The sequence below is a fragment of the Cariama cristata genome, unplaced genomic scaffold (genome assembly GCF_000690535.1).
Source record: "Cariama cristata isolate BGI_N322 unplaced genomic scaffold, ASM69053v1 scaffold13742, whole genome shotgun sequence".
Lineage (NCBI taxonomy): Eukaryota > Metazoa > Chordata > Aves > Cariamiformes > Cariamidae > Cariama > Cariama cristata.
This window is the reverse complement of record NW_009602198.1, coordinates 8,274-30,738: the sequence shown is the minus strand read 5'-3', so window position 1 is coordinate 30,738 and position 22,465 is coordinate 8,274. Positions and strand designations below refer to the sequence as shown.

Below are 22,465 nucleotides of genomic sequence, written 5' to 3'. Positions count from 1 at the left end.
TGAGTATTACTATTGAATCAAAAAGGAATAAGTGGTGGAAAAAATTAGCAAAAGCACAGCGATATACTTTGTAGTTGCATAATACACATTATATTTTCTAGTAAAATAATACAGAAGAGATTTATGTTTGATCAACTGCATTAGAAAGGTAAAGCAAACCTGCAGGGCATTCAGCTATTCAGAATCATAACTTTCAGTTATATATACATGACTATATATAGAAGGAGTATAGGCACACTTTTTTTCCTGTGACATGCATGATTTAGAATGATCCATTTACAGAACTCCCCATCCTTTTAAAAACTTCCCTCAGTTCCCCAGACCTCTTCCATCAGTTTGCCTTATGATTACTCAATTGAAGGACTGAAAAAAGTTTGAAAATACAGCCAGACTTCCAGACTGTAAACTTGGGTACCTACTGAAAGGAAAAAGAGCTGCAGGCATGTGGTCCATCCTGATAGCGTATCAGTATTTCCATAGCCTGTTCACCCGGCATTGGCTGAGTATGAGGGCTTGGGTGTCAATGGCATATGGTACCTCACCCGTTTCCAGAACTTAGAATTGGATGACTGTGGGTGCACAGTGTGCTGCTCTTTCCATTTGATGGTACCTTGCTGCTTAATAATAAACCTAAGAGATTCCTGAAGCTTCTCATAAGTCCCAATTGTCTCCATTTCCAGCAGGATCACCTTTGTATTGTTTTGAATGAGGGCATTGTATAAAGCAACGTGTTGATCATAAGCATGTTCTTTACAATTAATCAGCTGCTCTGTTAGAAGGATGATCAGACGTCTGCTCTTCTGCATCCTCTTCTCAATTGCTGTGGCTGTATCTAGGAATGTACAAAAAAAATTATGAGACCCTGAAATTTCTTTTATAAACTCTTTTGTGTTTAGGCACTTTGTTTTCATTGCTTTTTAACCAGAAATAACTTCTGTCTCATTTCAGTCTGATACAGTTTATTCATTAGAAAAAGAACATTCATATTTTCACTCCTCTTAATAATTGTTAGGAATTTCTAATCCAACAACCTAGCATCAAATTCAGTTGATCTGAACTGCATCAAATTTGTGCTTGATCAATAGTGTCCATGTAAGGAATCATGTTCTATCAAGTTTAGTGCTTTACAGACTGATCCTGCAACACTTACCCATGAAAGCTAGTCATCTGGAGAGTTTTGGGTGACTTGCTTCTAAGAAGCTTACTTATCAGCAGAGGGAGTGTTAATTCTCCTGAGCCATAGCATGGTAATTTATACACAAACCTGTGCATTGGACTGTCATCTGCCCTGCAAGGATGGATTCAGACTTGCAGGGCATTTGTATGTCAGCACGATCAATGGTGGTTTTCTTTCCCACAGCTGTGTTAGGGAGAGCTGATCAACCACAACTGGGACTGTGGTATTGGAGATGTTGAACCTAGGAAACTCAAGAGCCAGCATGCTATGGGAGAAAATTCTAGGCCAGCTTGGAAAGCTCCACATCAAGCCTCCAGGAGCTGCTTTTCTCGATGACCTGCTGTGGTGTTTATGGGAAGAAGACTGCAGATGAATGCCCGTCCAGTGCAATATGCATCCCAGTTAGAAGAGATTCCTATGTCTGTAGAAGAAAAACTGGAGTTGTTTAGGGGGAGCATGTGATGCTGGGCCAAAAGAAAGGAGGTGGGAGCCTAGCGAAGGAAATTCAATGTAACAACTATTTAACAAAGCCATTGATTTGCAGATGTCATCAGCCAGCTGCGTATGCATCCTCTTTTCCTTTGCTGGAGGCTGCCAGCCCATTACAAGGGTCTTCTCAGCCTCAGAGAGGACCAGCCTTTTCAGCTCCTGGGTCAGGAAGAGAACCCTTTCAATGACTTGTCCATCCTATTTCTTGGTTCTGAGAGTATTCTGAGAAAGCAATTTGCCTTTCTGTGATGTTCACCAGTTCACACTCCTTTCATTTTCTTCTTCTTTTTTCATTAAATTTTTCTGCTGTTAGGAGAATAGATCCTTTGGAAGGTGAGAAAAATTAAGGTAAGCAGCTACTGTCATATGTTTAGTTCCCATAATAACAACAGTTTTATAAAAACATCTTTCTCCATTTTAAGGTGCAGTCCATTGTGTTTCAGGATTGAAAGACCATGGACCTGGGGAGGTATTCACTTCTCCATTTGGATTTCTGATGCCATACTTGTGGCAGGAGGAAAGATGGGGCTGGTTGCTGCAAATACTTTAACTGAGGGATTCATTGCAACCAGTTTTGTGAATGTTAGAAGTTGATAGGAGTTCAGAAAGTGACAGAAAATATTGTGAAAGAAAGATGCTTCAATTCAAGCATCTGAAGTCCTCATACTGCTGGGAGAGTACATTAGTGCAAGTATAATATAAGCTTGCCCTGTTCTTAAAGACTTTTCCAGTCCTTTGCCCAAGGCCACTGCTGAAAATAGGACACTTGGCTACACAGACCATTGCTCCAGTGAAGTATTCCTCTCTTCATTTGCTCATGTTTTTGTGTATTACAGATACGACAGCTCCAACAGTGTTTGGTTAGATTCTGCAGCAAGAAATGCAGTTGGTAGGGCAATGAGACCATGAGAAGAATGGAGTAGAAGGTGATGTTGGTGAAAACTCTCAGTTTGCTGGGTAATAACTGCATTTGCATGTCTTCAGGCAACTGTTAGGTTGTAGAAAATGCCATTAATCAGTAAGACCAGGGAAAAAAAAACAGAATGCTGTTTTAGAGAAGCATAATGGGAGACTAAGAGCTATGCAGTGCTGTTTGTCACTTGAATCACTCTGTTTAACTTTCCTTTTTACTGGAAGAACACAAGTTTCAAGTAACAAAGCTTTGCTCTGGAACCAAGAGTCATAAGCATGTCTTGAAATAATAATTCCATTTTGTATCCTCTCTGCAATTTTTTTTTTCTGGAAATACATGGAGTTTTACAGTGAAAAATATGATTCGTCAAATGCCATGATACGTGTTCAGGAAGGACCACAGTAACTTGAAGTGGCATTTCCTGTTTTACTCTGCTTAGCATATTTTACTTGTAAGGTTTTGGATTTGGAAACCTGTTAATGAAAGGCTCAAGATCAGAAGACAAAGAAGAATGGGGAGTGTATGAGTAAAGTCCGTCTGCCTGGAAGCAGAGAACTTTTAAGTGCTCCCAGTGGCAGGCTGATTCGGAATACGTTTTCCATCCAAGTGAAAGTATTTGGAGGCGTGAAAGTGGACAAGGAAGTGAAAAGCAGAAGACTGGGAAAGTAGACAAGAAGAGAAAAAGAAGAAAGGTCAATGCTCAGGCCATTTTTAGAGTTTTGATTAACTCAGACTGAACAAGTCAAACAAAATTACTCACTGTCCAAGGCTGGCTTGGTGAGTCTTCTCTCTGTTGCTCCTGGGTTACAGGCATCCATTCGTGCCTTCGTACGGTGAAAATGTCTTTACTTTCATCCAACTTATTATAGCCTTTGTTAGTCCCACAGTCTTCACCTCAGTTGCATGCCATGCTCAGTTTTCTTCAGGATTGCCTTCCGTAAACCACAATTTGAAAGTAGTGTCCCATAACAAAATACTTAGCTGTCCCTAATCACCTGAAGAGGTGGCACAAGTTTTTGTCATTGACAGTTTTGTGAGCTACTGTCAATTCCTTGTTCTGGATCTGGGAATGGTCTGGCTCAGCAGCTCTTGCAGTCTTTTTTACATTCTTGTTGCAGTGGCTTTTCCCAAGGCCAGGCAGCACTTTTACTACTCCCCAGAAGAGAAGGACATCAAAGATCTCAGCCTGAGCTCTGGGCAGATGAATGACTCCTGGCCCAATGCAGGTGATTTCAGAAATGTGTAACAGAAAATGTGCCAGCTTTGGCTTCGTGCCTGCTTACTGACAGGGAGAGAAGATCTGGTCCACAGAATAACCAGAGCACAAGATAAACAGACAAGTCAGCTTGGGAGGAAAGCAGATAGCACCTGGATGACAGCAATCATAAGAGATAGTGTAGAGGTGTCCAGATGGAAATTAGCACAGATTAATTAACGTGATTCCATTCTGGAAGGTAAGGAAGCGGGAATAAAGAATGCCAACTCTCTCCTGAATTAGTGCTGGGAATTGTGTGATGTGAAAGTAGGTCATGTTAGTGAACAGAAACTGAACTTCCTGTGACTCTAACACCCTCGTAACAGGTTGAAAAACGCTGAGTGATAACAGCAAGGTTAATTTCTCAACTTAGTTTGTGGTTTTCTCCTCTTCCGTATCTTGTAGACCTACTCACGCATGGTTTGGTTGTGGCTTTTCCCAGATAATGGCTGTGCAGAGTTACACTACCAAAAGAGCAGGTGTGTGTTTAAAAGAGTCACACTTGGGGTCACATTTCCTGCATGACCCGAGAAGATGCTAAATCTGTGCCCCTGCCCTGTTGCTTACTTTTCTTAGCACACCGGCAAGCACAGAGTGCCATTATGTCACCCTGGCCGAAAAAGCAGACACACAGCTGCTGAGGAGATGAGCAGCAAGCTCAGGAACATAAGGGAACCTCCTATACCCCTAAAAGGGTCTAGAACCATGATTTGCTCAAGATTGACAAGTCATTCAGTGCATTATCTGATCTGAAACTTACCTTCTCCGGGATACGTATCTCTCCCACAAATACAGAGTTTATATCCACATTTATTTTCTAGAATATCTGGCATGATTTGGTAAACGAAATATTCCACAAAATTGGCTTCATTGGTGTGACTTTTGGGGTAGATAACATATGCATCATATATTTTCCCATCTGTGGGGCAAAACAAGAGGAAAATGTATTGTGTTAACATGAGTTAAAGTTGTCTATTGCCAAAGCTAGAAGAGAAATAAAAATGTCAGTCTTTTAAATAGATCTAAGTAGAAGTTCCTGCTAATCTGAATAATGTATATCATGGGCTGCATGCTTGGAAATTAGAGACTGTGCGCATTTGGTGTTTTCCATGCTCAATTGTTATATTTTTGTAACTTTGGAGAACTTTGTAACTTTTTCTAACTTTGGAGAACCCGACCTTTTATTGCGAAGGCCGGATCGCAAAGTATATAGACTAAGAATTCAATTGATCGATACATACTAGCATGAAATAGAGATGAAGCTCAGCATTTGTTATTTCAGTGATACAATAGGCTGTTAACAGACTTTCAGGACAAGACAGTTCTCTTACTTAGATTCTTCCACCTTGAAGAAATTACTCATCATTCCCATGATATATCATACTTCTGAGTGAAAAGCTCCATTACTCAAGGAAGTAGCCTTACTGTTAGAACCAAGTACAAAGTCAAATATTTCTTTCACTCTTTTCTTCATTTCTCTCAAATATATTTTCCGCTACAGCATTTGCTTTCTAATCCCAAATATTTCATTTCTTTCTTTCCAGTAGAGATGATCGTATCCCTATGATCATATCCCTTCTTTTGTTACTATCTGAGGTTCTTGTCCAGACCATCCTTACCATAAAAAGGAAATAGCCGCTTCCAGAGTCTGATTCATTTCATAAAATACACTTAATGGAAACTGCCCTAGAAAGCGTATTTCTTTCCTCTTTAAAGAGAACATAAGTAACTAGATCAGCTGTGTATATCTAGCATGCAGACATCTGTGATAGGAGTCAGCTTCAGATTTAAAAAATGGAAATTTAGGTGTCTACATGAAAGTTAGTTGTCTAAACTCCTGCTGCAATCAGTGGAGAACTGGCCATTGCAGTTAGTGAACTCTAGAGTGATCTGGATTACTCTCATGTAAATGCCAGGGGCCCAGCTGAGTTGCCTAAACATAGGCATCTAGTGCCATTTGAGACTTCCTGTGGTACCCTGCCCCATCTCCAGACCGTGCTTCAGAAATCTGCAACATCCAGCAGATCTGTGTTATGTGTCTGGGTTTTTGGCCATCCCAGATGACTCCAGATGCCCATGTTTAGACCACTGACGCAAGGTCCCAATGCCTGGTTAGCTCTATTGATTTTATCGATGAGGAGCTGCATTTGGTCACCTAAAAACATGTACCACATAGTGTCATTAGGCACTGCCTGCCCTTCAGCTGCCACTGCAGAGGGGTTCAGGTCTCTTTTAAGTCCTAAGGGAGATCCAACAGCATTACCTGCTTATGGCTAGGCAGCCGAACCCAGTCCAGGTCTCCAGGTTTCATGTCTATGATGGGAACTTCCATGTGCGCACCTTCATTACATGCAACTTAATCTTGAGCTGAAGTCCACCCCTAAAGTTGGATGGGACGTATTCCCCCCAAAAATGTCTTCCACAATATTGGTGTCTTTCTCTTTGGCTTCTAAAAACTATATTAATCTAACATGTGCCTGTTAACACATTAGCCAGCAGGTGGGCTCCTTTGCTTTAGAGAGTACAGTTAATAGCACTGGAAATCAGATTTTCACTGTCATTCAATGTTTCATGGCAAATATTTTTGTTTAAAAAATATGAAACCAGGACTGAATCCCAATTTTATGTAATACGTCACTACAGAACCCAGGAAACAAGGGAATGTAAAGCACTACCAGAGCTATGTATGTTCCCTCTTATCTAAACAATTTTAGAAGGCGTGAGAAAGCCAAGGATCAGGCTCAGGTGTCATGTGAGTTAGTAAGCAACTATCAAATAAATCCATTTCTATGTGATTTGCCTCTTTCCTTTTTTTAAACTTTCTTGCTCAGTTCTTACTCACCGTCCTTGACTGAGTAGGGCTGAAATATCTCCCGATACAATAGGACGATATCGACTCGGAAGGACTGATAAAGTATAACAGAGGCTGCTATTGCAACCAGTAGAACTAGAGATCCTATGATCAAGAGGATGTTAGGAAGACCCACTGCAAAGAAGAGGAATATATTGTTAGCCGTGGAGAAGTTAACCTGTGGGCTGAAGCCTCAGCTGCTCATATCCTTACTTCTCTTGCAGCTTTAAGGAGCTCACAACAGAGACGATGAAGCTTTTTCCTTCCCTAGCTGCTGTAGCCAACAGAGAGCCCTAAACTAGAAGCATACTAAGCAGTATATAATTAATATTTACTTCCATTGAATCCAGACCTACCTACACTAAATACCCCAGCTGACAATGATGTTTAAGTATTTTGTAACATTGTAAAACTGTTAATAACACAACTAGCTATGATGTTCAAGAATTTTGTAATGCTTTGTAATTTCTAAGCCTACGCGTGACAACCGTAAGTGTCCACAAAAGGACAAGCGGAGGCTTCTGGCATAGTTGCACAAACCGGGTACAGAGAAAGATGTGTAAATAATGAAATCTGCAGATAAGAACAAAGTACGCAAAACAAGCAGGAAAACAGAACATGTCCTGGTCACAAAAATAAAATAAACTGTGCTTGAGACAGATGATGTTGCCTCCTGCCTTTTCCTTTGAAGAGGGTTAAGGAGCATAAAATAACAGTGACAAGTAAGGAAAATTGGGGAAGAAAGGAGCTACTCACTTTAGTTCCAGCTTCCCTCACGGAAGAGCTCTTGAATCTGACCACCTTAACCTCAGAGATGAAGAGTTATCAAGGATAGATTCAGACTAGATATAAGCAAGAAATTTTTTATGATGAGGGTGGTGAAACACTGGAAGATATTTCCCAGAGAGGTGGTAGATGCCCCACCCCTGGAAACATTCAAGGTCAGGTTAGATGGGGCTCTGAGCAACCTGATCGAGTTGAAGATGTCCCTGCTCATTGCAGGAGGGTTGGACTGGGTGACCTTTAGAGGTCCCTTCCAACCCAAACCGTTCTGTGATTCTATGATTCCTAAAAGATGGCAGTCACCAGCTGCATGCTATTGTAGGCACAGAGATAGTCTGGGACAAGATTGTGATTATCACTCTTCTAGGGGAGAGCTACATTTCTATCACAACCCAGATAGCTGCATTTCTGGAACAGCCCATTTTTCCTCTTGTTCAGTGATTCACAGAGCAGAAGTCAATCTAGATATGTGCATCCTCTAGAAGGCATCTAGTTCTGGTGCAGCAAGAGGCGATGAGAAGTAGAAGCAAGGTCATTTTGAACTCTCTCCAGACTAGAAAGATAGAAGCTTAATGCACAGAGTGACAGTCAGAAAGCTGAAGAAGATAGTTTTGACCTATGTCCTGAACTTAGAGTATTCACCCAGGATTTAGTATTGAAAACACTATGAATTCTAGATAGCTGAGTTTGAAATGAAATATCAAAGGCTTTACACAGCAATTACACAAAGAGGATTCATTATTCCCTTGAGGGAAGAGTAATGGCTATTGTCTCATAGTAGAAATCTGCTCCAAAGCAAATGAAAGATACCTAGATCTACTCCACTTGGTTTTAACATGTAGACTCAGAGCAGTTCCACATACATTTTTTCTCTGAGACCTAAACCTGTTAAAAGTTTTCCATTTGCAGTCCACCTTCTTTACCTAATTATTCCTGCCCAGCATGACAACTCATCATCCTATAGTTGTAATAGTATAGCTGCTTTTGGGACTTTTCTGTGCTTCAGATTACTGAAATGATTTGGATTAAAAAATATACCCCCAGAGGCATCAGATTGCGTGATGAACAGGCCATTGACCGGCACTTGAGGAGGTGTATCTGACAGCAGGCTGAAGGGCCAGGCTCAATTTCCTCTACAGAAGAGGCAGCAAGACAAACTGAAAAATGCTGCAGATTGTATGCAGCCAGTAAGTATGCTACCAGGTGAAGGCACTGACCACCACAAAGGAGAAATTTCAGAGCTTTCACTTGGACTTGGCACCAAGTGAATGAAATAAGGTAAAATATTTAGCAGTGGAGAGGGAGAGTGTCTTATATTGAAATGTATAGGTTTCCTGGCTTCTCCAGGAGATATTGAATAAGGCAGTATATTGAGTAGTACTTATGGAGGCAACCTAAAAATATTAGTGCCAGAGAAATTCCACTGAAAAAGTATACAAATAAAGAGTTTCCAAGGACATGTTCCTTCTCCTCTGGTAGGATCCGAGGTAAATTTGACATGATCTTCACACTCTTCTTGTTTCTTTCTTTACTGTTTAAAGGGAGGAAGAAACATCAGGCATGTGATGAAGCATACCTCGCCAGATCTAGGAGATCTGGGGAAACCAACTTGCAATAAGATTGAAGTGGGCAAGAAAACAACCAGTTTCTTTTATAGTGAAATTTGGGCATTTTGTAGTTTTAACAGTGGCACGTGATGCCCATGAGGGAACTTTGTCCTTGTGGACCACTTCAAATTTTATGATTTGATCCATTTTCCTAGCCAATACACACACACACAGAGACAGAAACAGGAAACCCCTCACTACCTGGTGAGGACAACCCAAGCATCAGAGATTGTGGCTTTTTCTTATTGCTTCATTTGTTGACAGTGTGCTCGCCACGGCATCACAAATACTGTTGTAACGCATTGAGTACATATCTATAAAACATCTAGAGAAGAAACAGGTTCCAACAACAACTTCTGCAATTATGAACCAAAAAAACACTGTTTACATTTGGGTTTGCCCTGATTAGACCAAGGCTGGAAAATAAGTGATAAATTTCCTGTGCTTATACAGCTTGTAAAGCGTCAGACAAGAACCCCACAGGGGTCTTCCTGGAAGAGGAGGTTCAGTTCCCAGTAAGGCTGACTCAGCCTCTCATTTCTCTGGAATAAATCAGCTATTTTCAGCACAACAGGGGCAAGGGCCAGAAGTCACTTTTGGAGGCCCTGAACAAGGTTGAACAGATCCTGTTGTTCCATTTGACTTTGCAGCGTCATTTAGAGGCAGAGAGTTCATGAGTAGACTGTCTTCTAATACTATTTATTTATATTCAAGAGCAATGGGGATACAGAACTATTAGCTCGCAAGAAACAATATTGGAGAGGCCAGAGAAAACAAGTCAGAAAGCAACATTTGAAGGATTTCCTGACAAACTCTGGAAGAATAGCAGGTTTTTGTAACTTTTCTGACTTCTAACGTGGATACACTTCCAGATGGTAAAGGCAGCGATCTGGGTCTGGAATTCCTGTTCACATCCATCTACCAAAGATGAGCCAAAAGGTTAGGTTCAGCTTTAATTATCTTTGAGGAAGAACAGAACTGATGTTCTGGGCTGAACTTTATCTCTGCTGCAAATTACTGGAATTTCTGGTGTTCTCCAGAGAAGAGGGTTCACACCAGAAAGATTTGTGGTCCTCTGGGCATTTTATACTTCCTTGTGAATGAATGACAATTGATGAATGCTCAGGGAGAAGTAAGATGATGGTTGTTGCTCAGACACATGAAAAGCCACCTCCAGTTATTTAACTAGCCCTGAATCAAGATGAGGAACTAAAAGTCAGTAGCAGCTTATATATTAACAAAAAAGGAAGGACTTGGAAGGTATTCACACAGCCTGTGTATTCTCTACAGACAGGTTAAAGAGGATGCTGAAGGGATGCTCCTGTCCTGACCCAGCTTTGCTGGCAGAAGGAGTTAACACTTTCAGTGTTTCTCCAATTACTTGTCATTGCCTCTGTCTCATGAGCTAAGAGCTTCCCTCCCTCTGGCAGCAGAGCTACTTTTGTGAGCATTGATCCACTGCAGTTATCAACGAGGTGAACTGGCGTGAACAGCATAGCTGATCAGTTTTCTCTTTCTTGAGAGGTGGCATCTTCCAGCATGAGAGAAACCAAGAAGCTGTGGAGGGCAACAGGGAGCAGTCTGGCAGGCAGAGCCACTGTCTCTTGTCAGATGTTCAACAAGATTAGTGACACCTTTGTCACGAAAGGTGGAAGAAAAGAGAATTAAAAGTTGTCAAAAATTCATTAGCCTTACAGTGACCAGATGCACACCACATATTAAGTTTTGCAGATGATCTCAGAGCACATGAAAGGACATGTCTTGTGGCAGAGAGGGAATGTAAAATCTGAGATGATCACCATTTCTGGATTTAAAAAGGGAGATATAGGAGATATAGGACTGAAAGATCTGGAGGAAATGAGACAGCCTATATTTTCTGTAAAGAGGTATTATGAGACATGGAGAATGTGTTTATGAACAAGTGTTGGTGAAGGAGTCAGAAGATACCAAATAGCTTCAGGCAAAGAGGGGAGAGAAAGGATGGGAAGTAGTGTGGAAGGATGGGCTCCACATTGACTGCAGGTGATCAAAGTCTAAGCAGGGGGTGGATAAGAAAAAAATGGAGAAAGCTCTCAGCAGGAGGAGAAGCAACCTCTGAATGCAGCAGCAGCAGCAGCTGAAAGATGCAGGGACATTAGCACCTCGTAATAGAGGCAAGAACACAGCTGCAGAGACCGTCAAAATTCATAGCCAAATCCTCATTAAATTCTTCTGTTAAAAGAAAGAATTTGCCTGATTTCTCTGTGTCTAAAAGACATAGTGTGTGTAGTCTGGATACCACCAAATCACACCAGAAGGAGGTGACTGCATTGCATTAGTCCTGATAACTGAGGTACTTGGGTCATGTAGTTCATTTCTAAAAAGCTGATCAGCTTCTCTTAGCAGTGCTTATTTCCTGTTTAAAAAGATAAGTGAAAAGACGCTTCAGACACTTTTTTCACAATACAGCGGTTTTCTTCACACACATATGTGAATACATACATGTGTGCACAGCATGTATCCTAAACTGGAAAATACACTTTTTTCCCTGTGAAATGTCAAGCAGCTTTGCCAACAACATCTGTTCCTGGCAGCATTAAGGGAGTATTTTTGCTTTCCACGGAGGCATAACAAACAGCTCTCACCACTCTTGACTGTGAAAGAAACTCCTCCTTTTCTCATCACTCAATTTTTTATTCTTATGTGGATTACAATTATTATCAAAGCAAATTGTTAGGATTAATTATAATGACATTGCAAATGGTGAACCAGGACTTAAAGTATTTGATTATGACTCAGAAAAATAGATTTAATTCCTGGTTCCTAGGGAAAATTTCCATGTAGTGAGCCAAATAATTCATTCAGCAGGTTTTTGAAGGCAGAGACTATTGCTGCAAGACTGAACAGGTACTAATGCCGAGGAGCTCTAAAGCAATTGCTTATAGCATCTTTGCTTCTTCCCTTAATCCGTCACCTATGCTGCTAAACACTATTTATCTAGTTCATTAAATGCCCCCAAAACAGACAAACTTGAGTGTTAAGTGGCACACCACCTATTCATCTTTTACTTCCTGTCACAGATCCATGCTACAAATAATGATAATGTAACCCATACTGAATGCCCTGGAAAAAAATGCAGAATACAGAGCAGGAACTTGTGTAAAAAGAACATTAATAGGATAGTAGCTAGCAGACACAAGTTGTGCTGTGGGAAACACAAAAGAACAATCACATATTTAAAAAAAAAAACCACAATTATTTTTTCCCGTTAAAAATAAACCAAACAAACAAAACACAAAAAGAAGGAGAGTACGTATTTTTATTACACATTTACAAGATGAGAGGCACAAGCAAACCCCACAGCATTTTCATTGTACTTGGAGGCAAGCTGTCATTGTTTTAGCATAAATATTGCTCAGCTGCATGAGGAGTGAGTGAAGAAACCTAAAGCAGAGCACAACCGTTTCTGGACGTAGCATTGCTTACACCAGCAGTGCTGAGGAGCAGAAGCAGGCATGTTGACAAGAGCGGCAACAAGGAGAAGGGGACAGAGATCAACACAAAACAGGCAGCAGTGAAGCGGGGGGTCACATTCAAGAGCTTTCATGAAGTTTTACTGAAGACCTATGGATAAAAAACAAAATAAGATTTGTCTGCAACAGAAATCAGATTCAATGAATCACTTGATGAATACAGAATATAAAACATACCCTCTCCTTCATCTAGTCTGTAATATGGCACCAATAAAGGACTTATATTGCCTTAACTAGAGCGAGCAGGACCCATTACTCAGTTTCCTTCCCTCTCGCTGCAGGTACGCTCCCACACTCAGACACATCAGTGCAGAGCTGATGTGCTTCCAGCGTCCTGAGGGATGCTACGCTTAGTGACATCCAACCAAAACATCTCCTTCCACCTTCCTCTGGGGGAATCGATGCTGTCCTGCTGGATGATGCCCCATCCTCTGTTATAATCCACCTACATCCCTTCCAGTCCAGGCTACGGCAAGGAAATATGGCTATGCTTTGAAGCCATGATCCTGTAGGAAGTTATGAACAGTCAAGGATACTGCAGGAAGTGGAGCTGTGCATACCCTGTGATCACAATATACTTGATTTTACTCTTCCCACCATTCTTTTCTAGAAAACTAAATCCTTGCTAAGCCCTTGGGCTTTCTTCTCAAGGTCCTTGGTGGTTCAGCATATCTGAAGGGATAAGAAAGGAAACCATTGACTGCAGCTTCTTGTCCTGCCTTCAGAGACACAATAGCGTATTCTGCTGTAAGAATCTAACTCAGCGGTGCTGGCAACAGTGCTCAGAGATCTGGCTATTCCTATTCAAAAAAATTCCCATAGGAGCTAAAGACCATCCCAGTCCCTACCATTTACTGCCCTGAATTTTCCTTTTCTGGCAGAAATTACTAGAACCATGAATTCAAAACCAAGGGAAAGCCTTTGAAGTGTTACTCACACCTCTGTATAGCACACAGTGAACAGAGCGGTGCTCAGAGAGAGAGAGGATAAAGCCAGACATTGCAGAAGTTAGGCACGCCGCTTAACATTCAGTCAAAAAACAAGGCACTACAGTAGGTGTGGATGTGGTATGGAAGGGAAGGCAAGCAAACTGGCAAACTGGCAGCTGAAACCCTTGTTTTTAAAGTTTGTCTATTTTCTGCCATGGTTCCACACTAGAAACAACAGTTTGATTCTCAAAAGAAGATGAATCTCTGCTCCTCACAAGGCACTGTAACACTGATGGCCAAAGGAGAGGTCAGTTCCTTGCCTGGCTCTCATCTGCTCCTCTACAGCCCGACTATTTTGTAAAGCAAACAGCACTATACCAGTGTGCTTCAAATGCAAGTGCACAGCCTGCCTTCAAGGCAAGGGGAATTGGTCACTGAGCAGAAATAGCCTAGAAACAGGATATTCTTATCACAGGGCTGATACAGTCATGCTCTGCATATTTAATCTCTCGCTGATACCATTTGAGTAATGCCCTCCCCCCAGCAGAATTTACCCCAAGGACTTTCATGACCTAATGAAACCAAAAGAATTTTGCCACTGGCTTGACTATGTAGGGAGGAAGCAGGTTGGGTTTTCTTCTTACTAACAGAAACTTTCTTACTAACAGAAGCAAATAGTAAAATAAAATCACCAAGATATTTCAAACTGAGTGCAAAGTGTAAGAAAACAAGACAAAAAAATCGTACCCTCACACTGAGCTTTGAGTTGTAACGTCACTGTGGCTTTTGTGTTGTGCATTTCGTTCACCGCTATACATGTGAAATTTGTCTGCAGATCCTCCTTTTTTATTTCGGTAATATGCAAAGTGGTCTCTCTGTAATATTCTTGCTCACGTCCTTCAAAACTAATGGAAAGAGAAAGAGCTGGTACTGTTGGCTATAATAGTTAGGCACAGTTTACATAGAAGAAAGATTATTCTGTGTTATATGTACTTACAAATGAGTTTTTTCATGAAATCTTGAAAAATCTAAGTATTTCACTGGGATGTTATCCACATCCCATGTGACAACAGCCATCGGCTGTTTCTTAATCCCCAGGCGGGCCTGACATTTCAGAAACAAAGCAGCACCTAATCAAGATAGAGAGAGATGTAAACATACCTTGATAAAAAACAAGTATAATCATAACATATTTTTCTACAAATCTTTGTACCACCTGTGAGTTTTGTCTTCACAGTTTTGATATATTTTTCTGAACTACTGCTGACAAGATGATGCATGGAAGAGACTCAAAAAGAAATAGTAAAATGAGATTTTAAACAAATGATCTAATACAACCCCAAGGATTACAAAAGGAATTATTTATATTTGTTATGATGAAGGCAATGTAGACTTTACTTGTGATTCTTAACCCATATAATCAACTATTGGGGAACATTGAAAGTAAATGCTAGTTTACATACAAAGGCACATGGAAATAACATACTTAAATTTCAGTATATATTATTTTGCGTAAGTTTTGTGTGCAGTCTTGTCTTGGATTTTATTCAAGCTGGACAAAACTAAAGTAAACCAGTCCAAGCACAACTAAAACAGGAAATTACTTATTAAGTATTTGTCATTAAGAAATATTTATTCCAAAGTAAGAGTCACTGTTGCACTGGAAGAAGGTATAATTAAAACACTTTGAGTTATCTCCTTGTAAATCTGCATCTAAGCAGGGCTTAGATAAGATTAACAAATCTTATGGCTTACATCCTGAACTGGTATTAGAGCGCATTGGGAAATACCTTCATTTTTGCAAATAGGAGACAATAGAACCAGTACAGCAAATTATTTTTAAATGTAAAGTGAATTTGTTCCATGCAAGCAGTGTCAGATTACTTATTGTCCAACAGAGGGGTGGGCAGAGCCCACAGAGCATTAGCGACTGACCATCTTATTAGAGAAAGGTGGTCTCAGAGCACAGATCATCTAATTCTGAGTGACAAAGCAACTGGGGGAAAGAGGAAAAAAGAATGGGAATACAAGTCAACATGACAAGTGTCTGAGCCACGGTACGTGGCACCTCAGACAGGGCCCAGGCCCTTGCAGTACCTGCTGCCAGAGCAGTCTTGCTGTAGGACAGCAGCAGTGGAGTGGTAATTGCAATCCCTTCTCCCAGTGGCCCAGGTTCACCCCGCCTGGGCTCAGTCGCTTTCTGGAGAGGTCCACCTTTCCCTGTTGACTATACAAAACCACCACAGGGCTCTCACTCCTACCACAAGCACCTTACTCTGATGCTGCAAGTTACGCAGGGTGAATCTGAATCAGTGAGAACATCTACAGTCCTAAACAAAAGGGATCCAGGGAGCAAGCTCTGAATTGCAGGCTCTCCAACCTCAGCACTGGTGAGGCCGCACCTCGAGTGCTGTGTCCAGTTCTGGGCCCCTCACCACAAGAAAGACCTTGAGGTGCTGGAGCGAGTCCAGAGAAGGGCAACGAAGGTGGTGAAGGGTCTGGAGCACAAGTCTGATGGGGAGCGGCTGAGGGAGCTGGGGGTGTTTGGTCTGGAGAAGAGGAGGCTGAGGGGAGACCTGATCGCTCTCTACAATGACCTGAAAGGAGGGTGTAGCCAGGTGGGGGTCGGTCTCTTCTCCCAAGTAACAAGCGACAGGACAAGAGGCAATGGCCTCAAGTTGCACCACGGGAGGTTTAGAGTGGATATTAGGAAGAATTTCTTCACCGAAAGGGTTGTTCAAGCATTGGAACAGGCTGCCCAGGGAAGTGGTGAAGTCACCTTCCCTGGAGGCATTTAAAAGACGTGTAGATGTGGTGCTTAGGGACATGGTTTAGTGGTGGACTTGGCCGTGCTACGTTTACGGTTGGACTCGATGATCTTAATGGTCTTTTCCAACCTAAATGATTCTATGATTCTATGATTTCTAAGTTCACTCCTTGGTCCTGTCTTTCAGCCCTCCCAGTATCTTCCAACCAGACAGATCTACTCAATGCTAGCCAACACAGACATGAGCCAGGTAGTGCTCCTCAGCCTCAGGGCCAGCGACCAGGCCCTTGCTCTCCTTCATTCATCAACAGAGACACAGCCACTGTCTCCACACGGGGACTGCAGGTAACCAGGAATATCTCTAGTTGCAAGAAAAGTCCATCCTTCTCTCTTAGGGTTACCATGAAGCCACCAAGGGATTTAGCTAAAGCCCCCTCTGAAGTGGATGGAAGCTGTCAACTCTTCAGCTGAGATGTAATAACTGACTGTGTAAGTGATCCTAGTCTGTCCCAATGAGGGTAGAAGGGGCTACTTAAATCCCCTTAAATTGCTGCTTAATGCCTAAATAATCCATCAGTTGTATCTAACTTCACATCACTGTGCCTGGGGTGAATTAAATCTGGTAAACATTACAGTGCCAAACCATAACAAAAAATTCTATCATTAAATCTTCTTGAAGATACCCATATTCGCTAGACCATCACAAAATGTTAATTTAAAAACAATTTAAAATTTTTACTTACCAAGCTCCACTTCTATTACATCTTTATCCTTTGGAAATAAAATTTTAGGAGGTAGAGGCGAGTATTTTTCTTTAGAAATTGAGGAGGGAAAGAAAGCATGTATTAGTTGTGAAAATGCATTTTGTAACATAATGGTTATAATCTGTGCAGTTAATATTTTAAGATCCCAAAACGGAATTGCAAACTATCACTACAACAGTGTTCCACATGTCTGTTGGGATCATCTGGCTTTATTCCTACCATCAAATATTTCTGGGGAGTCTGTAAGTGTCAGTAGTTTAAGTATTTTCTCCCCATTTATTTAATATATACCTTTGAACATAAAAAGCAAGGAAAAGTTTTAGTTTCTCAAGTACAGTTTTAGCTGCCAAGTGGGAAAAAAAGTAAATGCAGTAGGTTTGTATGTTTTCTCAGTCACTCGTTTTCAAAAAGAGATAAAGAGATTCCTTCCAACATTTGAGAAATTACTCATATCCAGGATATGAAATAGCTAATATGTACTTTTATGCAGTATCTGAACTGGGAAGCCTCTATCCCACAGCTCCCTGTCCATGTTCCCCCCATCTCTGCAGCCCGACAGCTGAGCACAGCTGGTTTCCAAGACTCTCTCTGCTGTCTGCACACTGCTGCTGCACACAACTGCTTCCCATCACATCTGTCTGCCATGACATTGAGCATCCCTTATCATTACCTTCTAGAAGGAATACTACTTTTTCTTTGAAGTATTTATTTTCTATCCCCACTAATAATGTTGACAGACAGGTCCGAACCACATCCAGCTGCTTGACTTGAATTAGGCATTCAGATCTTTCAGATTTTTTTCTCTTCATGCATTTTTCTTCTTTTCTTGCCCTTTATACCGTCTCATATTTCCCACTCCAAACACATTGCTTGCTATCCTTTCCCCCATTAAGCTTTTCCATCTCAAGGCAACTCTGTGAAACCCGCAATCATATTTCCCTAAAAAAATCTGCAGGAACTTATTTAACCTCCTGTTTCCCAGGCTGCCAGAAAAGCAATTCTCTTTGCCCATCCTAACTGTTTCTAATTTTCATTAGCTGGATCTGGTAAAAAAGAAGTCAAGAGAAAGTCAGTAACTTCTAGCTGGCTGACTATGCTAAGTTCTTAGCTGCCAGCATTCAGAGGCAGAAGGTCCTCTGGGTCAGTGTGGATCTGCAAGGCAACAGGAATGTACATCATAAGCCAATATCAAAACCTACCAACTCCACTCATCAGCATACTGATTTTAAGGGATGATAAAAATGCAAAGAAGTTGTCATTAAGTACTTTGAATTTAGTAAAAACTGAAGCAGACATGACAGACCCAGATCAGATGTTGCAATCCCTTCTTTCTGCAATGATTTCAAAAGCAAGTCAGATTAATTTAGGAATGAAGTAATCTGCCTGGATTTAACAAAGGCCTTTGTAAATTTGGATGCCTTTGTGCCATATAAAACCCAGCAATTTTCGTTGTAACTCAGACACAACAATATTCCTGAGGAGTTAGAGACATTTTGATGAAAGTATATTCAAACAAAAATTGAAAAATTGTTAGGCTGAGAAGTGTCATGTAGACCAACAGGGTATTACAAGGAAGAGGGGGAGGAAAGGCGTGACACCTCCTAAGCTACGGTACTAGGTCTCAGCTCAAATCTGTCTTCTGTCCAGCTCAGAATCAGCACAAACTCCACTACTGAGATCTCAGCACAGCAGCAAAAACTGGAATCAAGGCTCCTATGCTCAAATCTGCATTCTGCTCACAAGCTGGGTGCCTCCCCACAGCAAAAAGACCTGATGTCAGTCTGCAAATGAACATTATCTATTTTTGTAAAAAAAAAAAAAAGAGCAAACCCACAACCCAAACCCAATACTTCCCCCAACCCCCCTCCCCCAAAAGTCTGACTATTTTTCTACTGATCTGTTTGCAGAACTGAAGACACATTTTGAAGTTTTGCAAGTTGATGCAATGTGGAACTGCTCTTTGCTGCTTGCTCTTCCCCTGATCACCATCCAAATACAAAGCCTCCCTGAGGGTACTGCATCCTAGCGGCGTCCCAAAGTCCACACACCTCAGCCGTGTTGTCTATGTTCGAAATAACAAAGACACAGTAATCACTGAGCTCCACTCATTTTCTGTCTATTTATATATCTTGATCATTTTGTCTTATTCAAGAGGAATCTGAAAGTTTTTTCAGCCCTACTATCAAATAAATGCTAGAAAATCAAGGTGGACCAAAAGGTATTGAGTTATAGGCCATCAAGACATCAGTGATCCAGTGATCACCAGATGATCCTTACTAGCTACAAATTCTTCTCCCCTTCAACAAATAGAAAGCAGAGCTTTGTGGCATCCCGCTGAGGAGACCTTTCCTTTCAGAAATAAGTGCTACCAGACAGCTCTACCAACCACAGTATGTACCAGAGTCATCAGAGACTTTTAGCAAAAAGCTGAACATGACCAGGTCTGAATTTATCCCGACCTTCCTCCATTTGGATCCCCATCCACAAAATTCACCTTAAAAAGCACATCTGAAGTTTCATTAAGAGAGAACAAATCAACAGAAACTCTTTTTCTCTTCAATGTACGAAAGGATGTTCTTTGGCTTTAAATAGGCATCAGTCTTTTTTATCTTAGCAAGCTCCAAAATGCCTGTCTTACCCTTACTTATGAAAATCCGTGTTGCTGATACATTAAACACATTTCCTTTATGAGTGTAGATAAATTGGCAAGTATAATAACCATCATCCTCCTTTCTTGGGTTGTTAATAAAAATATATTTTTCTCCCTTGAAGTATCTCTGTCCCTGAAGAGGTTTGCAGTCCTGGAAAAGAAAACTTGCTTTATTTGGCTGCAAATAGCTTCTCACAGTAATCTGGTCTACAACTGGCACTCTCAGGGTTTTGTTTACCTTATACCACTGGATGATAGTAGCATTCTTATAATTGTCAATTGTAGGACAAACAATTTTTCCTCTTCCAGTGTCATTTGGGTAACGAATCTGGCTTGGGAAACATACTCCTTGCTTGTACGGATGCACCTGCAGGCTCATGTTGAACGACTTTGTGCGATTATTTGAACTTTAAAAACGGAATAAAGTTATGTCAATGATAGCATTTTTGTATGGAATATATTAAATATTTGTAACAAGTATGAATCTTGTTTTACAAACATATGGATGATTATTGTAGTTCAGTCACAGATTGATTTTAATGACCTGTCATAAAAAGAGCAATTGCAGGATGAAAAGTTACATGAATTGGTGTATATCATGAAAAAATGGCATCATTTCCACAGTTAATAATTAGAATGTATTATTAAAACATGTATGTTTCTTTCCAGTCTTACACATTTCGCTTTTCAGCATTGCACTTACAAACGTATAACACAACTGTAGTTTCCAGAATCCTCTCTAGAAGTTGGCAGAAACCAAAGAAATCGTTTTAAGGAAAATACTCGTGATCCCTCTTCTTCTGCAGGAATTATTTTGTTCGTATCTGTGTGGTACCAGGTGACTTTCACAGATGAACTCCATCGGGGACATTTTATAACTAAGGCCTCATGTTCCATTGCATCAACTGCAAATGAACAAAAGATAAAATCTCAGATGAATCAACGTTTAGCCCCACTGAGACAGAGGATTTTTCATTCCTGGATCAGTAGGCCAGTCATGTCCCTCTACCTTCCTTGGGTTTTCAGAGACAATATATAGCAAACTTATTCTCACTAGATTTTTTCCAAGAAAAATTTTGTTTACCTTGAGTTATGGAGCCATTTATTTGCAAAAATAGTAATTAATGTGTGGGATTGAAACAATCAAACAAACAAACAAACAAACAAAATCCTAGATTCAAAACCAGACATACACTGAAAAATATGAGGTTTTAATTGAAAAATAGTGATTTCTTGGAATGAACTTCTTATGCAAATCTTTGCTTGAAATCCTGATGTTATTCAAAACAGGAGTTTAAACACAAAGAAAAGTACTGGCTTTAGTGCTGTACTATGAAGTTAGCTTTCCTTACTTCCATGTAATGAATATTTATTTATACAGCAGAGAAGAGCTCTTGTTCTGCCTTTTTAATACAGAAAAAGGAAATCAATAAATTTCTTTTTTTTTTATAGAAGAAAAAAATAGTAGACAGAGGAAGCCTGTAGGTAAGATCATTTAAAAAAAAAAAAAATGCAGAAGACCTTCTCTCCAAAGTTCACAAAAAGGTGAAAAAAATGAAAGAAATGTAACTGACTGAAAGGAAGAATCTGACAGGAAGGTGAAAAGAAGGTGAAAAGATGCTAGAAAGGAATAAGAGGCAAGTAAGACACCTAGGAAAACAAACCACACATGCTCAAACATAAGAAAAAAGAAGAATGAGTTGGGAGTAAGACATTAATTTTATTTTTTTTTTCACTGAGGATATTTCTACTTTTGAATACTGAAACCGGTCCAGAGAGACTTGAATCAAGTAATTTTGACAGATATTTAAGTGCCCAGGTACCTGAATAGTGAACCGGCTGCTGAAAACAGAAACACTAATCTGAAAGTTAAATTGCATTTTGGAGAAGAGAAAGATGAGAGAATAAGCAAGGATGGAGGCTGGGCAAAGATGGAGGTTGGCAGAGGAGTGACAGTAGATAAGGGAGCATGAAAATGAGAGTAGGTAACCAAATAGCTAACCAAAACAGAGAATATCTATCAAAAATGACACTTTGTGGGAGTATTGCCACCATCTGGCTTTAGACATGTAGGTGCTCAAATCAGGTGGTGAGTCTCTCTACATGGTGAACACTTGTCTTCTGCTCTGGTTCTTTCTAAAGAAGCGGTCCATCTCCATTGATGTTACGTGTCATCTTGTGTACTAATTCAGGCACCTAAATTAGCCACATCAGGAACAAGTACCCCCAACTCCATCATTTTAACAGCATTCCCACCCACGAGCCTTGCAAAGACAGTGGGACCTATCGAGGGTGTCAAGAAAGATGACACTGCCATCAAAGGAGGAGTCCATTGGAAATACAGCTTTCTTCAGGGAAAAACAGAGGAGAGGGAACACACAGAAAATGAGAAGCCTCATCTGAACTCAATGACATCAGTGAAAATTATCTTGGCAAATTCTTCAGCAGAATTCGACCTCTTAATAAATCTAATTCATTTGAAACTTAGCATTCATATCGTAAAATTGAGAACATGGGAAAATATTTAGAGATCATATCTTACAGTATTTTTTGGACAAATAAGCAGCTCAGCTAGAGACTAGAACTATGTGAGTGCTATGCAATGCTGTGTCACTGGTCAGCGTTATACAGTTGAGTCAGCAGAGATGACCCATCAGAAAGAGCTTGGTGCTTTGAATATCCCCTATGCGCAGGGAAATGTTATTGTTACATTGCACTTGTGGGTTAACACCCCCAAAACAAGGACATTAAAAAGCATTTGTAATCAG

The 22,465-nt window shown here is 40.6% G+C and overlaps 1 protein-coding gene across 2 annotated transcripts in view; it reads right to left on the bottom strand.

Moving 5' to 3' along the window:
• Positions 1-485: 485 nt before the first annotated feature.
• The window catches only part of IL1RL1 (interleukin 1 receptor-like 1), a 22,426-nt gene continuing 446 nt past the window's right edge, over positions 486-22,465 (bottom strand). The window contains exons 2-10 of one of the 2 annotated variants that reach the window (XM_009694655.1): positions 20,401-20,602; positions 19,936-20,104; positions 19,686-19,848; positions 17,027-17,095; positions 14,514-14,646; positions 14,270-14,421; positions 6,677-6,820; positions 4,595-4,753; positions 486-832 (exon numbers count right to left, since the gene is read on the bottom strand). In XM_009694655.1, the coding sequence (XP_009692957.1) occupies positions 486-832; positions 4,595-4,753; positions 6,677-6,820; positions 14,270-14,421; positions 14,514-14,646; positions 17,027-17,095; positions 19,686-19,848; positions 19,936-20,104; positions 20,401-20,602 (1,538 nt within the window). The remainder of the gene's footprint in view (positions 833-4,594; positions 4,754-6,676; positions 6,821-14,269; positions 14,422-14,513; positions 14,647-17,026; positions 17,096-19,685; positions 19,849-19,935; positions 20,105-20,400; positions 20,603-22,465) is intronic. The other variant, XM_009694656.1, reaches the window with a different exon arrangement.